The 14,820-nt window shown below is 37.9% G+C and overlaps 7 protein-coding genes and 1 non-coding gene across 8 annotated transcripts in view; 5 read left to right on the top strand and 3 right to left on the bottom strand.

Moving 5' to 3' along the window:
- SPOG_02746 (S-(hydroxymethyl)glutathione synthase activity) lies at positions 1 to 668 on the top strand. Its single transcript, XM_013165408.1, has one exon. The coding sequence runs from the start codon at positions 124 to 126 to the stop codon at positions 556 to 558; it is 435 nt and encodes a 144-aa protein (XP_013020862.1). The 5' UTR covers positions 1 to 123; the 3' UTR covers positions 559 to 668.
- Positions 669 to 775: 107 nt separating this feature from the next.
- On the top strand, positions 776 to 1,359 carry SPOG_02745 (60S ribosomal protein L27/L28). Its single transcript, XM_013165407.1, has one exon. It carries the CDS (start codon positions 883 to 885, stop codon positions 1,327 to 1,329), a length of 447 nt encoding a protein of 148 aa, XP_013020861.1. The 5' UTR covers positions 776 to 882; the 3' UTR covers positions 1,330 to 1,359.
- A 37-nt stretch (positions 1,360 to 1,396) lies between these two features.
- On the bottom strand, positions 1,397 to 3,510 carry SPOG_02744 (CDC7 protein kinase Hsk1). The gene is made up of 3 exons (XM_013165406.1): positions 2,977 to 3,510; positions 2,061 to 2,912; positions 1,397 to 1,997 (listed from the first exon to the last, which is right to left on the bottom strand). The coding sequence occupies exons 1-3, from the start codon at positions 3,209 to 3,211 to the stop codon at positions 1,573 to 1,575; spliced, it is 1,512 nt and encodes a 503-aa protein (XP_013020860.1). The 5' UTR covers positions 3,212 to 3,510; the 3' UTR covers positions 1,397 to 1,572.
- Positions 3,511 to 3,966: 456 nt separating this feature from the next.
- Positions 3,967 to 7,692, top strand: SPOG_02743 (condensin complex non-SMC subunit Cnd1). Its single transcript, XM_013165405.1, has 3 exons — positions 3,967 to 4,128; positions 4,185 to 4,263; positions 4,347 to 7,692. Exons 1-3 carry the CDS (start codon positions 4,014 to 4,016, stop codon positions 7,612 to 7,614), a joined length of 3,462 nt encoding a protein of 1,153 aa, XP_013020859.1. The 5' UTR covers positions 3,967 to 4,013; the 3' UTR covers positions 7,615 to 7,692.
- Positions 7,693 to 7,871: 179 nt separating this feature from the next.
- Positions 7,872 to 10,667, top strand: SPOG_02742 (phospholipid-diacylglycerol acyltransferase Plh1). The gene is made up of 18 exons (XM_013165404.1): positions 7,872 to 8,404; positions 8,445 to 8,497; positions 8,542 to 8,569; positions 8,633 to 8,683; positions 8,724 to 8,789; positions 8,830 to 8,842; positions 8,880 to 8,917; positions 8,959 to 9,078; positions 9,117 to 9,281; positions 9,325 to 9,394; positions 9,437 to 9,464; positions 9,512 to 9,539; positions 9,581 to 9,664; positions 9,705 to 9,944; positions 9,987 to 10,133; positions 10,177 to 10,383; positions 10,435 to 10,502; positions 10,553 to 10,667. Exons 1-18 carry the CDS (start codon positions 7,955 to 7,957, stop codon positions 10,581 to 10,583), a joined length of 1,887 nt encoding a protein of 628 aa, XP_013020858.1. The 5' UTR covers positions 7,872 to 7,954; the 3' UTR covers positions 10,584 to 10,667.
- On the bottom strand, positions 9,534 to 13,421 carry SPOG_02741 (dihydrolipoamide S-succinyltransferase). Its single transcript, XM_013165403.1, has one exon. The coding sequence runs from the start codon at positions 11,976 to 11,978 to the stop codon at positions 10,659 to 10,661; it is 1,320 nt and encodes a 439-aa protein (XP_013020857.1). The 5' UTR covers positions 11,979 to 13,421; the 3' UTR covers positions 9,534 to 10,658.
- SPOG_16160 lies at positions 13,380 to 13,500 on the bottom strand. The gene has a single exon (XR_001203069.1). It is a non-coding gene; the product is annotated as a 5S ribosomal RNA (ribosomal RNA).
- Positions 13,501 to 13,747: 247 nt separating this feature from the next.
- SPOG_05726 (uncharacterized protein) overlaps positions 13,748 to 14,820 on the top strand; it is a 2,577-nt gene continuing 1,504 nt past the window's right edge. Inside the window, exons 1-2 of the mRNA XM_013166695.1 lie at positions 13,748 to 14,472; positions 14,529 to 14,815. Coding sequence (XP_013022149.1) covers positions 13,959 to 14,472; positions 14,529 to 14,815 — 801 coding nt within the window. The 5' untranslated portion in view covers positions 13,748 to 13,958. The remainder of the gene's footprint in view (positions 14,473 to 14,528; positions 14,816 to 14,820) is intronic.

A 14,820-nucleotide genomic window follows, 5' to 3' on the forward strand; every position in this document is an offset into this window, starting at 1 on the left:
TATGTAATTTAGAATTCCTAACAGATTACGTACAAGTCAAGAAGCTAACGCTTATATTATAAGAAAGGATCCCAAAGCTTATACTGTTTTGGCTTGTCTCTAATAAATAAGCAATTACTTAAAATGCCAGAGTACCATGGTTCTTGTCTTTGCAAAGCTGTTCAGGTTTCTGCACAAGTAGAGAAGCCCGAACTCAGCACTTGTCATTGCGAAAGCTGTCGCAAATGGTGTACGGGACCTTTTATGGCCTTTGAAGCTAAACATGTTGACCTTGAACCTAAGGAAAAGGTGACCCATTATGCATCTTCTGACATAGCCAAACGAACATTCTGCAAAAGTTGCGGTACTAGTTTATCATTCTATTACAATAATATGAAGCAAATTTGTGTAAACCCTTGGATTTTCGAGAATGTTCAAGGCATAACTTCTAATGTTGAAGTATGTTATGATAATAAGCCTGATTGCTACTCTTTTGCCAATGACACCAAGAAATACACAGAAGCTGAAACGATGGCAATGGTAGATACAATTCCTGAATACCTACCATATCAAAACTAGATACATCCCTCGCAATTTCAATGGTTGTACCTTTAATGGTGGAAAAATCTACTATCCTATTTCACGTTGCTTTTTGAAAAGGAACTCGTTTTAATTGATACTTTATTTACATGATGCTAGAAAAATGAATGTTCAAATTAATGAATTTCATCCTTTTTTAAATTTCAAAAGCCAACAATTCCTGTTTTTCTGTAATATCATTTTATTTCGTTTACGATGATACCTGTATTTTGTAAACATTGTGACTGCTTTTTCTAGTATCTCTAAACACCAAAACGAATTTTCACACCTCCCCAGCCCACCACCTAACAGGCGACAAAAAGAATGCCTACTCACGCTTATAAGAATCGTAAGCTTCGTGGTCACGTTTCCGCCGGTCACGGTCGTATCGGCAAGCACAGGAAGCACCCTGGTGGTCGTGGTCTTGCTGGTGGTCAACACCATCTCCGTACTCACTTGGACAAGTACCACCCTGGTTACTTTGGTAAGGTCGGTATGCGCCATTATCACCTCCTTAAGAACCCCTTGTGGCGCCCTACTGTCAACTTGGACCGTCTCTGGACTTTGGTCCCTAACGAGACCCGTGAAAAGTACTTGGGTAAGAACGCTGAAGTTGCCCCTGTGATTAATGTCCTCCAATCTGGTTATGCCAAGGTTTTGGGTAAGGGTCGTCTTCCTGAGAGTCCTGTCATCGTTCAAGCTCGCTACGTCTCCCGCAGAGCCGAGGAGAAGATCAAGCAAGCTGGTGGTGTTGTTGAACTCGTTGCTTAAAAAGATTTAATAAATGTTGTTTGGTTTTAATTCATGATGAAAATGGCTTAGGTTTCCCAAAAGTGTGCTTGTTTCAACTGTAAAATCGATTAAGTCTTGTAGGAAGGACACCTAAAGCTTTTTTTCCATTCGAGTATCCTATGAGTAACTTTATTATTTTGAAACTATAAATAGAAAAAAGAAATACAGTAAAACATAAATAGACATAATATAAGGAGGTTATTAGATATGAACTATAGGCAGTCATGTGTTGTCAACACTGGGACGCTTCCTTTTTAAGACAGACATATCCTGTGTACTTGGCTCATTTTCTTCATCTTTTAGAATTCGAGAAAAGTGTTGAGTCATTTCAGTCGAGTCATTTTCCATAGGTGAATCAGTTTCTGGCTTCTCAAACGAAGTCTCGCGCTGAAAGCTGAATTGGTGTGTTGGGTCATCCAAATACATAAAGTCATGGGCCATTGCCTCACATGCCGTAATGCGTTTATTACAATCCAACTCTAGGCAGCGTTCGAGAAAATCTAGACACAAGCTTTCTTCAAAACTAGGTTTATGCATTAATTTTTCTTTATAAATGCTTGCCGATCCACAGCTAGCCCATAATATTAGTTTACGAAAATTAACTCTTTTCTCCGTTAGAGTATTAACGTTGGTTTCAAATGTGCAGCCTAAAACAAGAAAATAATCAGTTAGTAAAGTGTCCGTATTATAAATTAAAGTAGAAAGCTTACCATGCAGTGCTGCAACCTGTCGCATTTCGTTTTTCCCAAAGATACACGCTATTTCCATAAGGGCATCAACGTCGTCTTTAGAGTTAAACATTGGAAATCGTTTTGTAAGGAAAGATAGTAATATAACACCAGCCGACCAAACATCAATTATTGTATTCTGAGCCGGACATTTCAACAAAACCTCTGGTGCTCGGAATCCTCGAGTTCCAGCTCGATTTGCTCGTTTGCTAGGTCTAGTATCATTTTTTACATACCCCAAGGCTGGTTCATAGTCTTTATAAGATTCACGAGCTACTTCTGCACTGTCACGCGATGCACAGGGACAGGAGTTAGGAAGAGGGCGGCTACAGCGTTCAGCCAACCCGAAATCAACTAAAACGCCATGTTTTCGTTCTACATTAAAAAGAAAATTACTAGGTTTTATATCGCGGTGCATAATTTGCAACGATTCACAGGCGGCCAAAGCTTCAAACAAGCAACGAAAGTATACGCTGATATCCTTATATGAAAAAGTGCTATAGAATTGTCGAAAATCAGTGTGCTGATAATATGGAAGTACAAGCAAAACTTGGTCTTCGTTTCTTAATGCAGTAATTAAAGGTGCAATTGTATCCATTCCTCGCAGAAGATAGAGGATTTCCAGTTCATTTAGAATACGCATGGGACTGCTAGTAGCGTATATCTTTTTTATAGCAACGTACTTGGCCTCTCGCTTCATAGTACCTATCTCTGTTCGATCATTTGAAGTTTCTGACTCCGGTTGTTTAGTCCGAGCTTTAGAGTCAATGTCCCAATCATTAATATAGTCATAATACTTTAAATCTTCAGCTTTATATACGCTCGAAAACGTTCCTACATTTCTTGTTAGCATCGATTTTCTTCCTGAAAGTATTCTAAAAAGAGTAATAAAACTTACCCTCCCCGATCTTTTCAACGAGATTATATTGGTTTTCTAGTCCATCAAAAGTACTGATGATTTCCTCCATTTCTTCACGATCCTGTTCTGGAACATTATGCATACATTCCTTGTCCTCTTTATTATCTGATTTTCCTTCTTCGTCTATATCTGTAGCCTCGCATTCATCTATTTCGTCGGCTACTTGTTTTGAAGTATCCAGGTTTGCAGATTGTTTCGCTATGAGACTGGACATTGCCACACGAATATTGAATTTGCTTCCCAAAGAAGTTACTGAAAAGATAGAATCTCGGTTTTACACATAAAAAGAACGTACTAAGCACTATAGCATCCGTATCCTAATTCAAATCTGCTTTTATTAGAAGGGCCCCACTTAAAATCAAAATGACGATCGTATTAAAGATCCATGCAAGGAAAACAAAGAAAAACGCGTACGGTGGGCACTACTAAAGGTTTGTGTTTATTAAAAGCCAAGACACGAGGAATTTTTCGAAAGGTAGCATTGTTACTCTGCTTCTCAAAACATTTCCATTTATAAAATGAAAATAGATGTGGTTTTGGTACATTCTAATTTCTAGAAACTAAAAAATATATGTATTTCATGGATAAAGTCTAGGAACCAGAGAAGAGCAGGAAACAAAGAAAGGAATTTCTAAACTTTTAGGTACATAGTAGCAGAAGAAGTAGGAAGGAATTTTCTGCAACATTAATAGACGCACATCTACATGGAAAATTAATTTGAATCTAAATTGCATGGTAAGAACTGTATATATACGTTTATGTTTTTTGTTTGTTAAGCCACCTCCTTGTACCTCTTTAGTAAATAGTCCAAGCAATAAACTAAAGGTAGTGAATTGACCCCCACGCAAATTGAAACTGAATTGCCGTCGTTCTCAGCATGTGGGGATCAATAAATGCACTATTATGTTATTGGAAAATATAATCATGTAGTGATTCTAAAGTAATATTGCTCAAAAGCAGCTACCAACATGGATTCGTAAACAAAACCTAGAGAATTAACTTTATTGGAAGTTTCGATGTCTTTGGACCTCCTTTCTAGGCTAAAAAAGTATATTCACGATGAAGGAAACTCTGTGCTGAATTCTATATATACAGACTGTCAAAATGCTGGGTTGTCTAACGCTGTCAATCGTAAGAGAATGCATCATGCTTAGTGGTATTTGGTACTGACAATGTTTTTTATTTAGATGTTATTGATACACTTCTATTAGGGACTAGCTCTAGTTTCGACGATGACTGCATTGAAAAATTGTTTGCGATTTGTCTGTATGTAGATTTATTGTGGTAAAGACAATGAAAAACATTGTCTACTTACGGAGATGTTTTTCGCATTACTAATCAAGTCATAGGCATTTCTGCGACTTATCTTCATCTACGAAGAATAAAATCTATGATTTATTGACGAGTATTATCGGTTCTGAAACAGCCGTGCTTGAAGACATGATCGTTGCAAATGCTACAGATTATTTTGTTCCACAAACAAACTTGGAATCTATGGGAATAGCTTTTCAGCTTACTATCAAATCCCTTTCAGAGAGTAATCAACTCAGTATCATACAAGCTTCCTCTAGCAGCTCTAGGGATAAAAAGAAAAATATATCACAACAACAGAACTCTACTTGGAATGGATTGGCTCATGTGAATGCTTTCCTTGACTCTGTCAGTAATCTTTTCCACAAAAAGCTATCTCGAGTGTGGACAACGTCTTCTGAGAGGGATATGTTTCTTTCTCTCTTTCTAAAGCCAGTCTATACTTTGATGGAAAGCGATATTAATATCAAAAACAGCGCTTTAAGAGTGCGAATTTTTGACCTTATAAGTCTTGCCGTGAAGTATCACCACCAAACTGCTGCTGCCGAAACCAGGATTATACAAAGTCTTCAATATTTTGAGCATTTAGCTGAATATTTAGCAGATTTAGTCCATCTTACTACAGCAAGATACGAATTTTCTCCTTTGGCTGAAGGTATTCTTCATACCCTTTGTTCTTTGGAATTTAGTGAAAACGACGTAAAAGGACCTAAGCAAGTATCTCTCTTTCTAATCCATCTCTCTTCTTTATTGCCGAATTTATGTTTTAAGCAATTAACTTTGTTGTCAAAGTTATTAGATTCTGAATCCTACACGCTTAGATGCGCCATTGTTGAAGTGATCGGGAACGTTATTCTCGACCTCATCCAGGATGATTCAGAAGAAGATAATACTGAGTCAATTTCATCGAACGTCCAAAGTATCCTCGAAGTTTTGGAGGACAGATTATTGGACATCAGTCCATATTGTCGTACAAAAATCCTTCAAGTATTTGTTCGTATTTTCGAGTTACCTATCAAGTATCCTCAAAAGCGACAAGCAATTGCTGAACTTACTATTCGTTGTATGCAGGATCGTTCCAGCCATGTCCGAAGAAACGCAATTCGACTCTTCTCAAAGCTATTAACCACTCATCCATTTTCTGTAATGCATAATGGTTTACTTACAAGAAGTGTATGGGAAGAGGGTCTCAATTTTGTTGAAGAGCAGTTGCGTTCATTACAACCGAAACGCATCGTCACAAGCACTGATTATGAAAGTAGTGTTGATGAAAATTTACTCGAAGATGCTACTATGATACGTGATGAAGAGGATAATGTATCTATGGATTTAGAAAGCAGTCAAGAAAAAGATTCATTGAATGCTTATGCTGATTCTGTTCCTGCCGAAGATATCGTCAAAATAAACTTAACCAAACGCTTTTATGTTGAAGCACTGAAGTTTATAGATACCTTGGAAGAAGGCGCAAAAATAATCAGTCAACTTTTATCGGCGAAAAATAAGAGCGAGGTTATTGAAGCTATGGATTTTTTTGTTTGTTGCAGTTCCTTCTATCTATCTTTTGCGAAAAAATATATTAAACGTATGATTCACTTGATATGGGTGAAAGGGACTTCTGATGAAGGTAATAGTATACAAAATCATGTTTTAAGCTGTTATAAAACATTATTTTTCCAACCCCCTCCTGGCAGCGATGCGAATGATCGTGCCAACTATATGGCCAGGAATTTGATAGCTCTGACTTACGATTCCAGTCTTGCTGAATTAACGTCACTTGAACAAATGCTTTCCATCTTAATGAAGCAAGACTATTTCCCACCGCTGGTTGTTACTAAACTATGGCAAGTTTATAGTTATGTAAAGAAGGATATTTCAAGGACGCAACGTCGTGGTGCGATAATTGTTTTGAGTATGCTTGCACTCGGCAATAACGAGATTATTATTCAAGGTTTGGACTACTTGGTTCAAATTGGGCTTGGTGTTCCTGGCTTGGACGATTTAGTCCTTGCTCGATACAGTTGTATAACCATTAAAAGATTAGCAAAAACTTCTTCCACTTCTTCAGCTATTACATTCCCGAATTCCCATGTTGTCTGTCAGAAACTTTGCATGCTCCTGTTGAGACCTTCGACATCTGATGAATGGTTTGGGCTTCAAGAGCAGGTTGTCGACGCCATTTATGCAATTTCGAAACACCCTGATGAACTTTGTACAAACGTGATTATTTTACTAACCAAAAATTTATTTGATGGAACGAAAGCAGCTGAGCACAATAACGAGGATGCCATGGACGAAGACGTCAATATACCAGAACAGGAGAAAAATGCTTCTACACAGTTTGCTCATCTTATATTTGTTGTTGGGCATGTTGCTATTAAACAACTTGTTTACATTGAGTACTGCGAAGCTGAGTTCAAAAGAAGAAAAGCAGATGCCGAGAAAAATCCCACTGAATCCAATGATAAAAGTGCTAACGAATCCGAGTTTGATTTAATTACTGGTACAAGTGAAGATGATTTTGCCGAAGCTATGACATTCATTCGTGAAAGAGAATTGTTATATGGAGAAAATTCATTATTGTCTCGTTTTGCTCCTTTGGTAGTAGAAGTTTGTTCACATCATACGGGATCTCATAATGATAGTTTGTTGGTCGCCTCTTCGTTGACATTAGCGAAGTTTATGTGCTTATCAAATAACTTTTGTATGGAGAATTTGCCATTGCTTATAACAATATTGGAAAAATGCGAGAATCCATTAATTAGAAACAACCTTGTCATTGCCTTGGCGGATTTGACAGTTTGCTTTAACCATTTTATTGATGAAATTTCCGAGTTTCTATACCGAAGACTGTTGGATCCAGATCCATCAGTGAAAAAAACTTGCTTCATGACTCTTGCATTCCTTATTTTGGCTGGCCAAATTAAAGTTAAAGGGCAACTGGGTATCATGGCACGGTCACTAGAGGACGAAGATGCTCGAATTGCTGATTTAGCTAGGATGTTCTTTACTGACTTTTCAGCTAAAGATAACTCTGTGTATAATAATTTCATTGACATTTTCAGTGTTTTATCTAAAAGTTCTGAAGATCAAGACGAGGAAGATACGAAATTTAAACACATCGTCAGATTCTTGATGTCCTTTATTGAAAAAGAGCGTTATACGAAACAATTAACAGAGCGTCTGGCTGCACGTTTACCTCGTTGCAAGAGCCAACGGCAATGGAATCATGTTGCTTACGCACTTTCTTTATTACCGCACAAGTCAGATGAAGTGCAAAAGCAGTTAGATGATGGTTTTCGGACTTGAGTTTAATATGGATAAAAGCAGATAATTTGGTCATTAATGACTTATGTATAGTAATATTATAAAGATTCGATCTCTCGACTTTATTGGAAGTAACCCACTAAAGGTCTTAACATACGAAAATAATTCACTAAGTGTAAAAAACGTTGAAATAAAGCAACAAAATAAAATTGAGCTAATGCAAAGTAAATCGTGATACAACAACTAACAATCAATGTGTGTTTATTAACGTACTACAACGAAAGGAAACAAACGAATATGTCGCCTTTCAAGAGCGAAAACTAAATTGTTGAAGCGTCAGTTACTGGAGGAATTGTGAACCAATTTCTTCATAACCTTCAAAATGGCAGTCGTTAAACGGCTTAAAAGAGACAATATGAAAAAAAAAGTCAAGAAATCCGTAATACCTTCTGAAGAAACTGAGCCCCCAATGGTTACTGAGTCGGAAGCGACTAATAATGAAGCAGTGGAAAAGAGAACAGGATTCTTTCGGAGACCAAAATTTGGAAGACGTGTGACTTTTCTTCTAGGTGCGATTATAGGTATCTGCGGTGCCTTGTTCTTTGCTGTTGGTAACGACAATGGCATTTTTGATCCAACTGCCTTGGAAGCTTTAGGTACTAAGCTGGGATCATCAGACATATTCGAAGATATTAAAGGATTTCTTTCGTCTCATATGTTTGACGATACGGTAGTAATGGATTCAGGAAGTCGGGCGCAAGTAAACAACGAAGCTCAAGTAGGACTGGATATGCATGCTGAAGGTTATTCTTACCATTATCCTGTCATTATGGTAAATTGGACATAAAGTGTTCCTTAGTAACCAATTTTAGACTCCTGGTGTTATTAGCTCGGGCTTGGAAAGTTGGTCATTCAACAATTGCTCGTAAGGGAGAGTATTTCTGGACATAAAGATTCTAATTTTTTAAGAATTTCTTATTTCAGGAAGAGACTTTGGGTAAGTAATTCACGTTATAGAATTCTAGCAATATCAGGTTGAAGATTTTATTAACATGAGTAGGGAAGTTGGTCCATGCTAAAAGCCATGCTCCTTGATAAACAATGTTGGCTGGTATGACTCATGGTATATTTCAATTTTAACTTCTTGTCAGGAACATTTGATGTTAGATCCTAAAACTGGATTAGATCCTCCTGGCATCAAGCTTCGAGCCGCACAGGTATGGTAGTTATTCATGTTCAAATTTATTAATTTTTCAGGGATTTGAAGCAGGTACGACATTTTGATGCTTCCTGCTAAACTTATTTAGCCGACTTTTTCATTACCGGTTACTGGATATGGAGCAAAGTAAGAATATGAGTTTGTAATCGTGTTTACTAATTCCTCAGATCATTGAAAATCTCGCAGCAATTGGATATGAACCAAACAATATGCTAAGTGCTTCTTACGATTGGCGGCTATCATACTCAAATTTGGAGGAAAGAGACCGCTATTTCAGCAAGCTTAAGGTAAAAGGAATGATATATCCTATTACTAACCAATGTAGTTATTTATAGAATATAGTAAATTGGTACACGGCAGGAAAGTTGTACTTATTTCTCATTCCATGGGATCCCAAGTCACATATTATTTCTTTAAATGGGTAGAAGCTGAGGGATTTGGAAATGGAGGACCTAGCTGGGTGAATGATCATATTGAAACTTTTATTAACGTATGCGATTAATTACGAGTTTTGGATTTGCTAACTTCACTAGATTTCTGGTTCTTTAATCGGCGCTCCCAAAACATTAGCAGCCCTTCTATCTGGTGAAATGAAAGATACTGGTATTTTAGACTAGAATTTGAGAAACAAAACTAACTTTGCAGCGCAATTAAACCAATTTTCCGTATATGGGTAGGGATTAACAAAGTTTTGCATGTGTCACTAATCCACCTGTATAGTTTAGAGAAGTTTTTTTCTAGATCTGAGGTAAAGGAGATTTTATGAAAGCTATATTTAACTCTATACAGAGAGCTATGATGGTTCGAACCATGGGCGGCGTCAGTTCAATGCTTCCGAAAGGCGGGAATATCATTTGGGGGAATACAAGCTGGGTATATCCAATAATTATTACTTGGTTATTAACTTTCAAAGGCTGCCGACGAGGATGATTCCGAAGATTTATCTAACGGTGTTATGATACATTACAGAAAAGATGCTGCCGATCCTCATTCACGATTTGATTCGGAACAAGCATTCCAGTTCTTAAACAATGTTACAAGTGAAGACTTTAGAAATATGCTTAGAACAAATTATTCACATGGTCTAGCTTGGACTAAAGAGGAAGTGGAACGCAATAACAAAATTCCAGCCAAATGGATTAATCCACTTGAGGTATGGCTAAAGGAAGCCTGATTATTTACTAAATGATTACAGACAAGTCTTCCATATGCTCCAGATATGAAAATTTTTTGTTTTCACGGGGTAGGAAAACCAACTGAGCGTGGATACTTTTATTCCCAAAACGACGAGGGACATCCAGTGATAGACTCCTCTGTAAATGATGGTACCAAAATTGAAAGTGTATGTAGAGATATTTTTCTATACACCCACTAACAGATTATAGGGAATTGTTATGGATGACGGTGATGGAACTTTACCATTGATGGCTCTTGGTTTTGTTTGTAATAAAGCTTGGCGTACAGAAAGATTTAATCCTGCAAATATAAGCGTCGTCAATTACGAGCTTCGTCATGATCCTGCGGCATTTGACCTACGAGGAGGACCTCGTTCAGCTGAGCATGTTGATATCCTAGGGCATCCGGAACTTAACGTATGCAAGATGAGCAATGTACAACTGTGAAGACTAATTTACCTGTTTTAGGAAATGGTTTTAAAAATTGTTTCAGGACACGGAGACGAGGTAAAGGACCATCGTGAATCTAATATTCTGTAAGTAAATATTTAATTATTCAATCGGCTACTGATACTGACAATAACAGTGACATTGTAAATAGAATCAATTTGGACTAACCTGGAAAATGAGAAATCCTTAAACTGTTTCTATAAAAAAAACATTCATTTCATACAGAAAATTAATGAAATTCATTACACTAAAAGCATTTTGGTAGGATCTTCAATGTATTCCTTAACCAAACGGAGGAAGGTAACAGCTTCACGACCATCAACCATACGATGATCATAAGTCAATGCCAAGTACATCATGGGGCGAGGGACCACTTGACCATTAACAACAACGGGACGTTCTTTAATTGCATGCAAACCCAAAACAGCAGTTTGAGGGAGGTTGATGATAGGAGTACCATAAAGGGAACCAAAGACACCACCATTAGAGATAGTAAAGGTACCGCTAGCCATGTCCTCAATAGCCAATTTACCATCACGAGCCTTAGCACCAAGATTGGCAATGGCACTTTCGAGAGCAAGAAGAGACATACTTTCGGCGTTACGGACTACGGGAGTAACCAAACCCTTAGGAGTAGCAACGGCAACACTGAGATCACAGAAGTCACGGTAAACGAGGGTGTCACCGTTACCGGGACCTTGAATGGAGCCATTGATAGCAGGGACTTGTTTCATAGCTTGAGTGCAGGCCTTGGAGAAAAAGCTCATAAAACCGAGTTTGACACCAGTAGACTTTAAGACTTCATCTTTGTGATTCTTACGGAAGTTTATAACAGCAGACATGTCGCATTCATTGAACGTAGTAAGAGAAGCAGCACGGGTTTGAGATTCCTTGAGACGTTCGGCGATACGAAGACGCATGCGGTTCATTTTTACTTGTTCTTCATTTCTGGAAAAGGTGGCAGTGCTAGCTGAGAATTCAGGCTTAGGGGGAGATGGCTTCGAGACAGGCTTGGGAGGGGCTTCACGTTGAGGAGCAGGTTGTTTGGGTTTGGGTTCGGGTTCCTTGGCATCAGGAGCGGCCTTTGTAGGAGAGGAAGCAGATTCCACACTATTTCCGAGTTCAGAAGCACCAGTCTTTTCAGAAGCACCACCTTTATCAGGTTTGGGAGGAGCAGCAGCACCACCACCTTTGGGGGGTTCAGCGCTATCGTCGAGGACAGCGATATTTTGATCGATGGTGATGGTATCACCCTCAGAGACAAGGTGTTCTTTTAAGACACCGGATTGGGGAGCAGTAACAGGAGAATCGATTTTGTCAGTCTCGACACTTGCAAGCTCTTCATCCTTATTAACATATTCGCCAGGTTGCTTTAACCATTGAGCAAGAGTTCCTTCGCTGATGGATTCGGGGAAAGGAGGTGTTTTTATCTGTGTACTGGCAAAGCGTCTCCAGACCAAATGAGCTGCGGGTTTCGCGAGAGTAAAACCAGCGGGCTGGCCAGTTTGAAGGGAAACAAACAATTTGGAAAGGCAACGCAAGTTGCTGGTAGACAAAGGCATTTTGGATTTGTTTTTAAGTTTCTTTTCTAAAAAGTACGAGATGAGATGGGTGGGTTGGTGTTAGATACCTATACGGAAAACCAATAGTGTTTCGTACAGAATCGAAAGAATAAACAACAGCAAGAATAGAAAATGCGTTGGATTACAAAACTAAAAGAAAAAGAGAGTCACAATTAGAGCATTTATAGTATACTCTTTCAGAGTCTCTTTTACCTAACTTTTCAAAAAGCTGAAAAATGATGGGGGAGGGTAAAATGTAGGAAGCGGTTCACATCATACCCTGTACTATATATACGTATTATACATCTCTATATAGATATACGTATATAGAGGTTGGTTGGCCCGCATATAATGTTTATGAGTATATAAACATATCACGAAGGGTAAGTAGTAGAACGAATGGGTTACCGATAAGAGAAGAACGAATAAGAGACTTACGTAACACTCAATAAGGTACTTGCAAGCTTTTTATGGCATTTTATTGGAACAACAAGCGGATCTTGTTGTTATGTCAGCCAATCATGTTTTATGGATTTTATGGGAAGGAAGGAAAGCAATTCATAAGGAAGGCTGAGAAGACGACGCGAACTAAGTAAAAATAACCAAAAAGATTTAAACAAAAAACAAATATAAGTAAAATTCAAATCGATAGTATACGAAAGAAAGAAAACTGAATATCAGTGCCCCCACATAGGCTCATAGAACCATGATCGGGTAGGTAGGATAGAGATAGGAACGGTGGGTTAGTTAGTAGGTTTGTTAAGGGAATGGAACGAATGTGATGCCGGGTGAAGTGAATCATGACTATTATGATTCAAGATACGTGTAGTTACATGTAGCATAATTCATTTATTCAGGAAACCTTTTTTTTTTCAGTTTGTTTTCTTTTTCAACTCATTCATTTCTACTTTGTTTACCTTTGTTTCGGTTGCATCATCAGAAGCTGACGATAGGTTGTTTTGGAAAAAAGAAAGGAAAAAAAGCAAAGAAACAGTTAAAGGGTAAAAGTGAAACTTCGACTCAATGCACGTAATCAAGTACGAGATTCTTTCCTATCAAGCGGGACCCATTCTTTCTTTTAGGAAACGTAAGCAATAAACAAAGTCTCTGAAAGTAGCAATAGCCTTGCAGGAGAAGGTTGAGAATTGAGATCCTGTTTAGCATTCCTTCATAAGAAGCGAAGCTCGGGAGTTTAGAAAGAATGCTGTTTGGAATGCTTCTGAATGCATGTGTTTGCTTGTCGAAAAGGACCAAAACTCTACCTCAATTTACACCTGTTCAGGATGTATGTTTGTTTTCACATCAAATAAACAAACCTGAAACTAAAGTAGAAGACCATCCACAGGAGAATAAAAAGATTAATCTGATTTCTTCTAGAGGTAAAACAAAAAGAGAAGCCTAAGCCTACAGCACCCCGGATTCCCATGTTGTCTCCAACCATAGTATGAACGAGACCTTCAGACGTTTTCACTTAACTGCAGTGATCGGACGGGAACTGGTGTTTTCACCTAGGTATGGCCGTAGACTCTGAAACTTGAAAAGATGATGTATTTTTATTTTTTATTTTGTTTATCGAATGTAGTTCACCACTGGTTGTTTGGAAGATATGTTTTCCTAGAATGCATTTTGAGTAACGTGCTACTCAAATGTTGAAGTAACATATGTATACCGATACCTAGGAATAAGTAGTAAACGAAATAGCGAAAGGCACCAAAAGAAAGCTTATTTGGTTTGATGATAACTTCACCTCAACAAAACTCTTGCCTTTGCCATTGCCATTGTATTTTTCGTCTCTCAGAGCTGTAATGAAATGTTTTATTTGATTTTGTAGCGGACTTAAATTAAGTTGCTTTTACTTTAAACTTTTGTGCGCTCCTTGCTCTTTTACTATCAAATTTCGATAGTTTTCGCAGCTCGCTTCTGAATCTTGTAAATGGCAATTGATGGTTTGTTTGATTCTTCATATTTAAACGATAAACAATGAACGAAAAAGAAAAAGAAAAGCTGCTAGGACTTGCCAAAGCAGCCGAATCTTCCTGTCGAGTTTCTTCTGCGAGTTCTGACACTTATTTACCGCAGTACAGCGAGCTCCCTTATTCACATCTGGATAATTTGGAAAAAGGTTGCTTATGTTTACATCCAAATCTCGTTCCTGAAAACAAGAGCGACGAATTGTCAAACGACGCTTCTGCTGCAAAATGTTCAGACTACTATGGTGCGTTTTTTGGTAGTGTTAAGAGCGAATTCTTGTATATTTCTAGTCCAGCGGCATTTGCGAGAATTCCACCTGCTGCGAAAAGAACGACAAATGAGAGACTTCGAGTTTTTTGGTGTTATTTATTCTCACTGATACTTGATTTTTCATTTTCATATTACGTTCTCTTTCCTTTTCTAAAGAATAATATGCTGAAAGATACTTCCATAAAGGTTCAGTATAGTGTGGCAGCTATTCTTATCGTCTTGGCCTTTTGGTTCTCTCTAAACTTGGTTTCAGGTATGTCAGTAGACGGATAATACTTGTTGAAAGTTGTGCTAATTAATAATGAATAGTTTTATTGGACTTGTTGATTTTCTCTTTGGATTTACTTCCCTTGTTGGCTTCTGCAGTTTCCAATGCAGTTTCCAAGGGTCTTTCTGTATTGGTTTCTGTAGTGTTTGATTGGATTTCGAAAATCATCACCTATTCTTTAGGTTACGAAATGACATTTGAAGGAACCGAGTCGACGGGAGAAAATCAACTTCCAATTCATGCAATACCTCTTGGAAATCTAGAGGAGCCAAATAATCCTAATAGTCTTAGAGATGAGGAACCATCTTCTGAACGTTTCGAACAGTATGTAAG

The sequence above is a fragment of the Schizosaccharomyces cryophilus genome (genome assembly GCF_000004155.1).
Source record: "Schizosaccharomyces cryophilus OY26 unplaced genomic scaffold supercont4.1, whole genome shotgun sequence".
Lineage (NCBI taxonomy): Eukaryota > Fungi > Ascomycota > Schizosaccharomycetes > Schizosaccharomycetales > Schizosaccharomycetaceae > Schizosaccharomyces > Schizosaccharomyces cryophilus.

Excerpts from the sequence above, each read along its gene's own strand:
- SPOG_02741 (XM_013165403.1), bottom strand. The coding sequence starts at position 11,978 with ATGCCTTTGTCTACCAGCAACTTGCGTTGCCTTTCCAAATTGTTTGTT.
- SPOG_02746 (XM_013165408.1), top strand. The coding sequence starts at position 124 with ATGCCAGAGTACCATGGTTCTTGTCTTTGCAAAGCTGTTCAGGTTTCT.
- SPOG_02745 (XM_013165407.1), top strand. The coding sequence starts at position 883 with ATGCCTACTCACGCTTATAAGAATCGTAAGCTTCGTGGTCACGTTTCC.
- SPOG_02744 (XM_013165406.1), bottom strand. The coding sequence starts at position 3,211 with ATGTCCAGTCTCATAGCGAAACAATCTGCAAACCTGGATACTTCAAAA. Across the intron at positions 2,913-2,976 it reads CGTTGAAAAGATCGGGGAGG|GAACGTTTTCGAGCGTATAT; the intron begins GTAAGTTTTATT and ends CAAGAAATGTAG. Across the intron at positions 1,998-2,060 it reads ACAGGTTGCAGCACTGCATG|GCTGCACATTTGAAACCAAC; the intron begins GTAAGCTTTCTA and ends TTCTTGTTTTAG.
- SPOG_02743 (XM_013165405.1), top strand. The coding sequence starts at position 4,014 with ATGTCTTTGGACCTCCTTTCTAGGCTAAAAAAGTATATTCACGATGAA. Across the intron at positions 4,129-4,184 it reads GTTGTCTAACGCTGTCAATC|ATGTTATTGATACACTTCTA; the intron begins GTAAGAGAATGC and ends TTTTTTATTTAG. Across the intron at positions 4,264-4,346 it reads AAATTGTTTGCGATTTGTCT|GCATTTCTGCGACTTATCTT; the intron begins GTATGTAGATTT and ends ATCAAGTCATAG.
- SPOG_02742 (XM_013165404.1), top strand. The coding sequence starts at position 7,955 with ATGGCAGTCGTTAAACGGCTTAAAAGAGACAATATGAAAAAAAAAGTC. Across the intron at positions 9,395-9,436 it reads TGGTGAAATGAAAGATACTG|CGCAATTAAACCAATTTTCC; the intron begins GTATTTTAGACT and ends CTAACTTTGCAG. Across the intron at positions 10,503-10,552 it reads CATCGTGAATCTAATATTCT|TGACATTGTAAATAGAATCA; the intron begins GTAAGTAAATAT and ends TGACAATAACAG.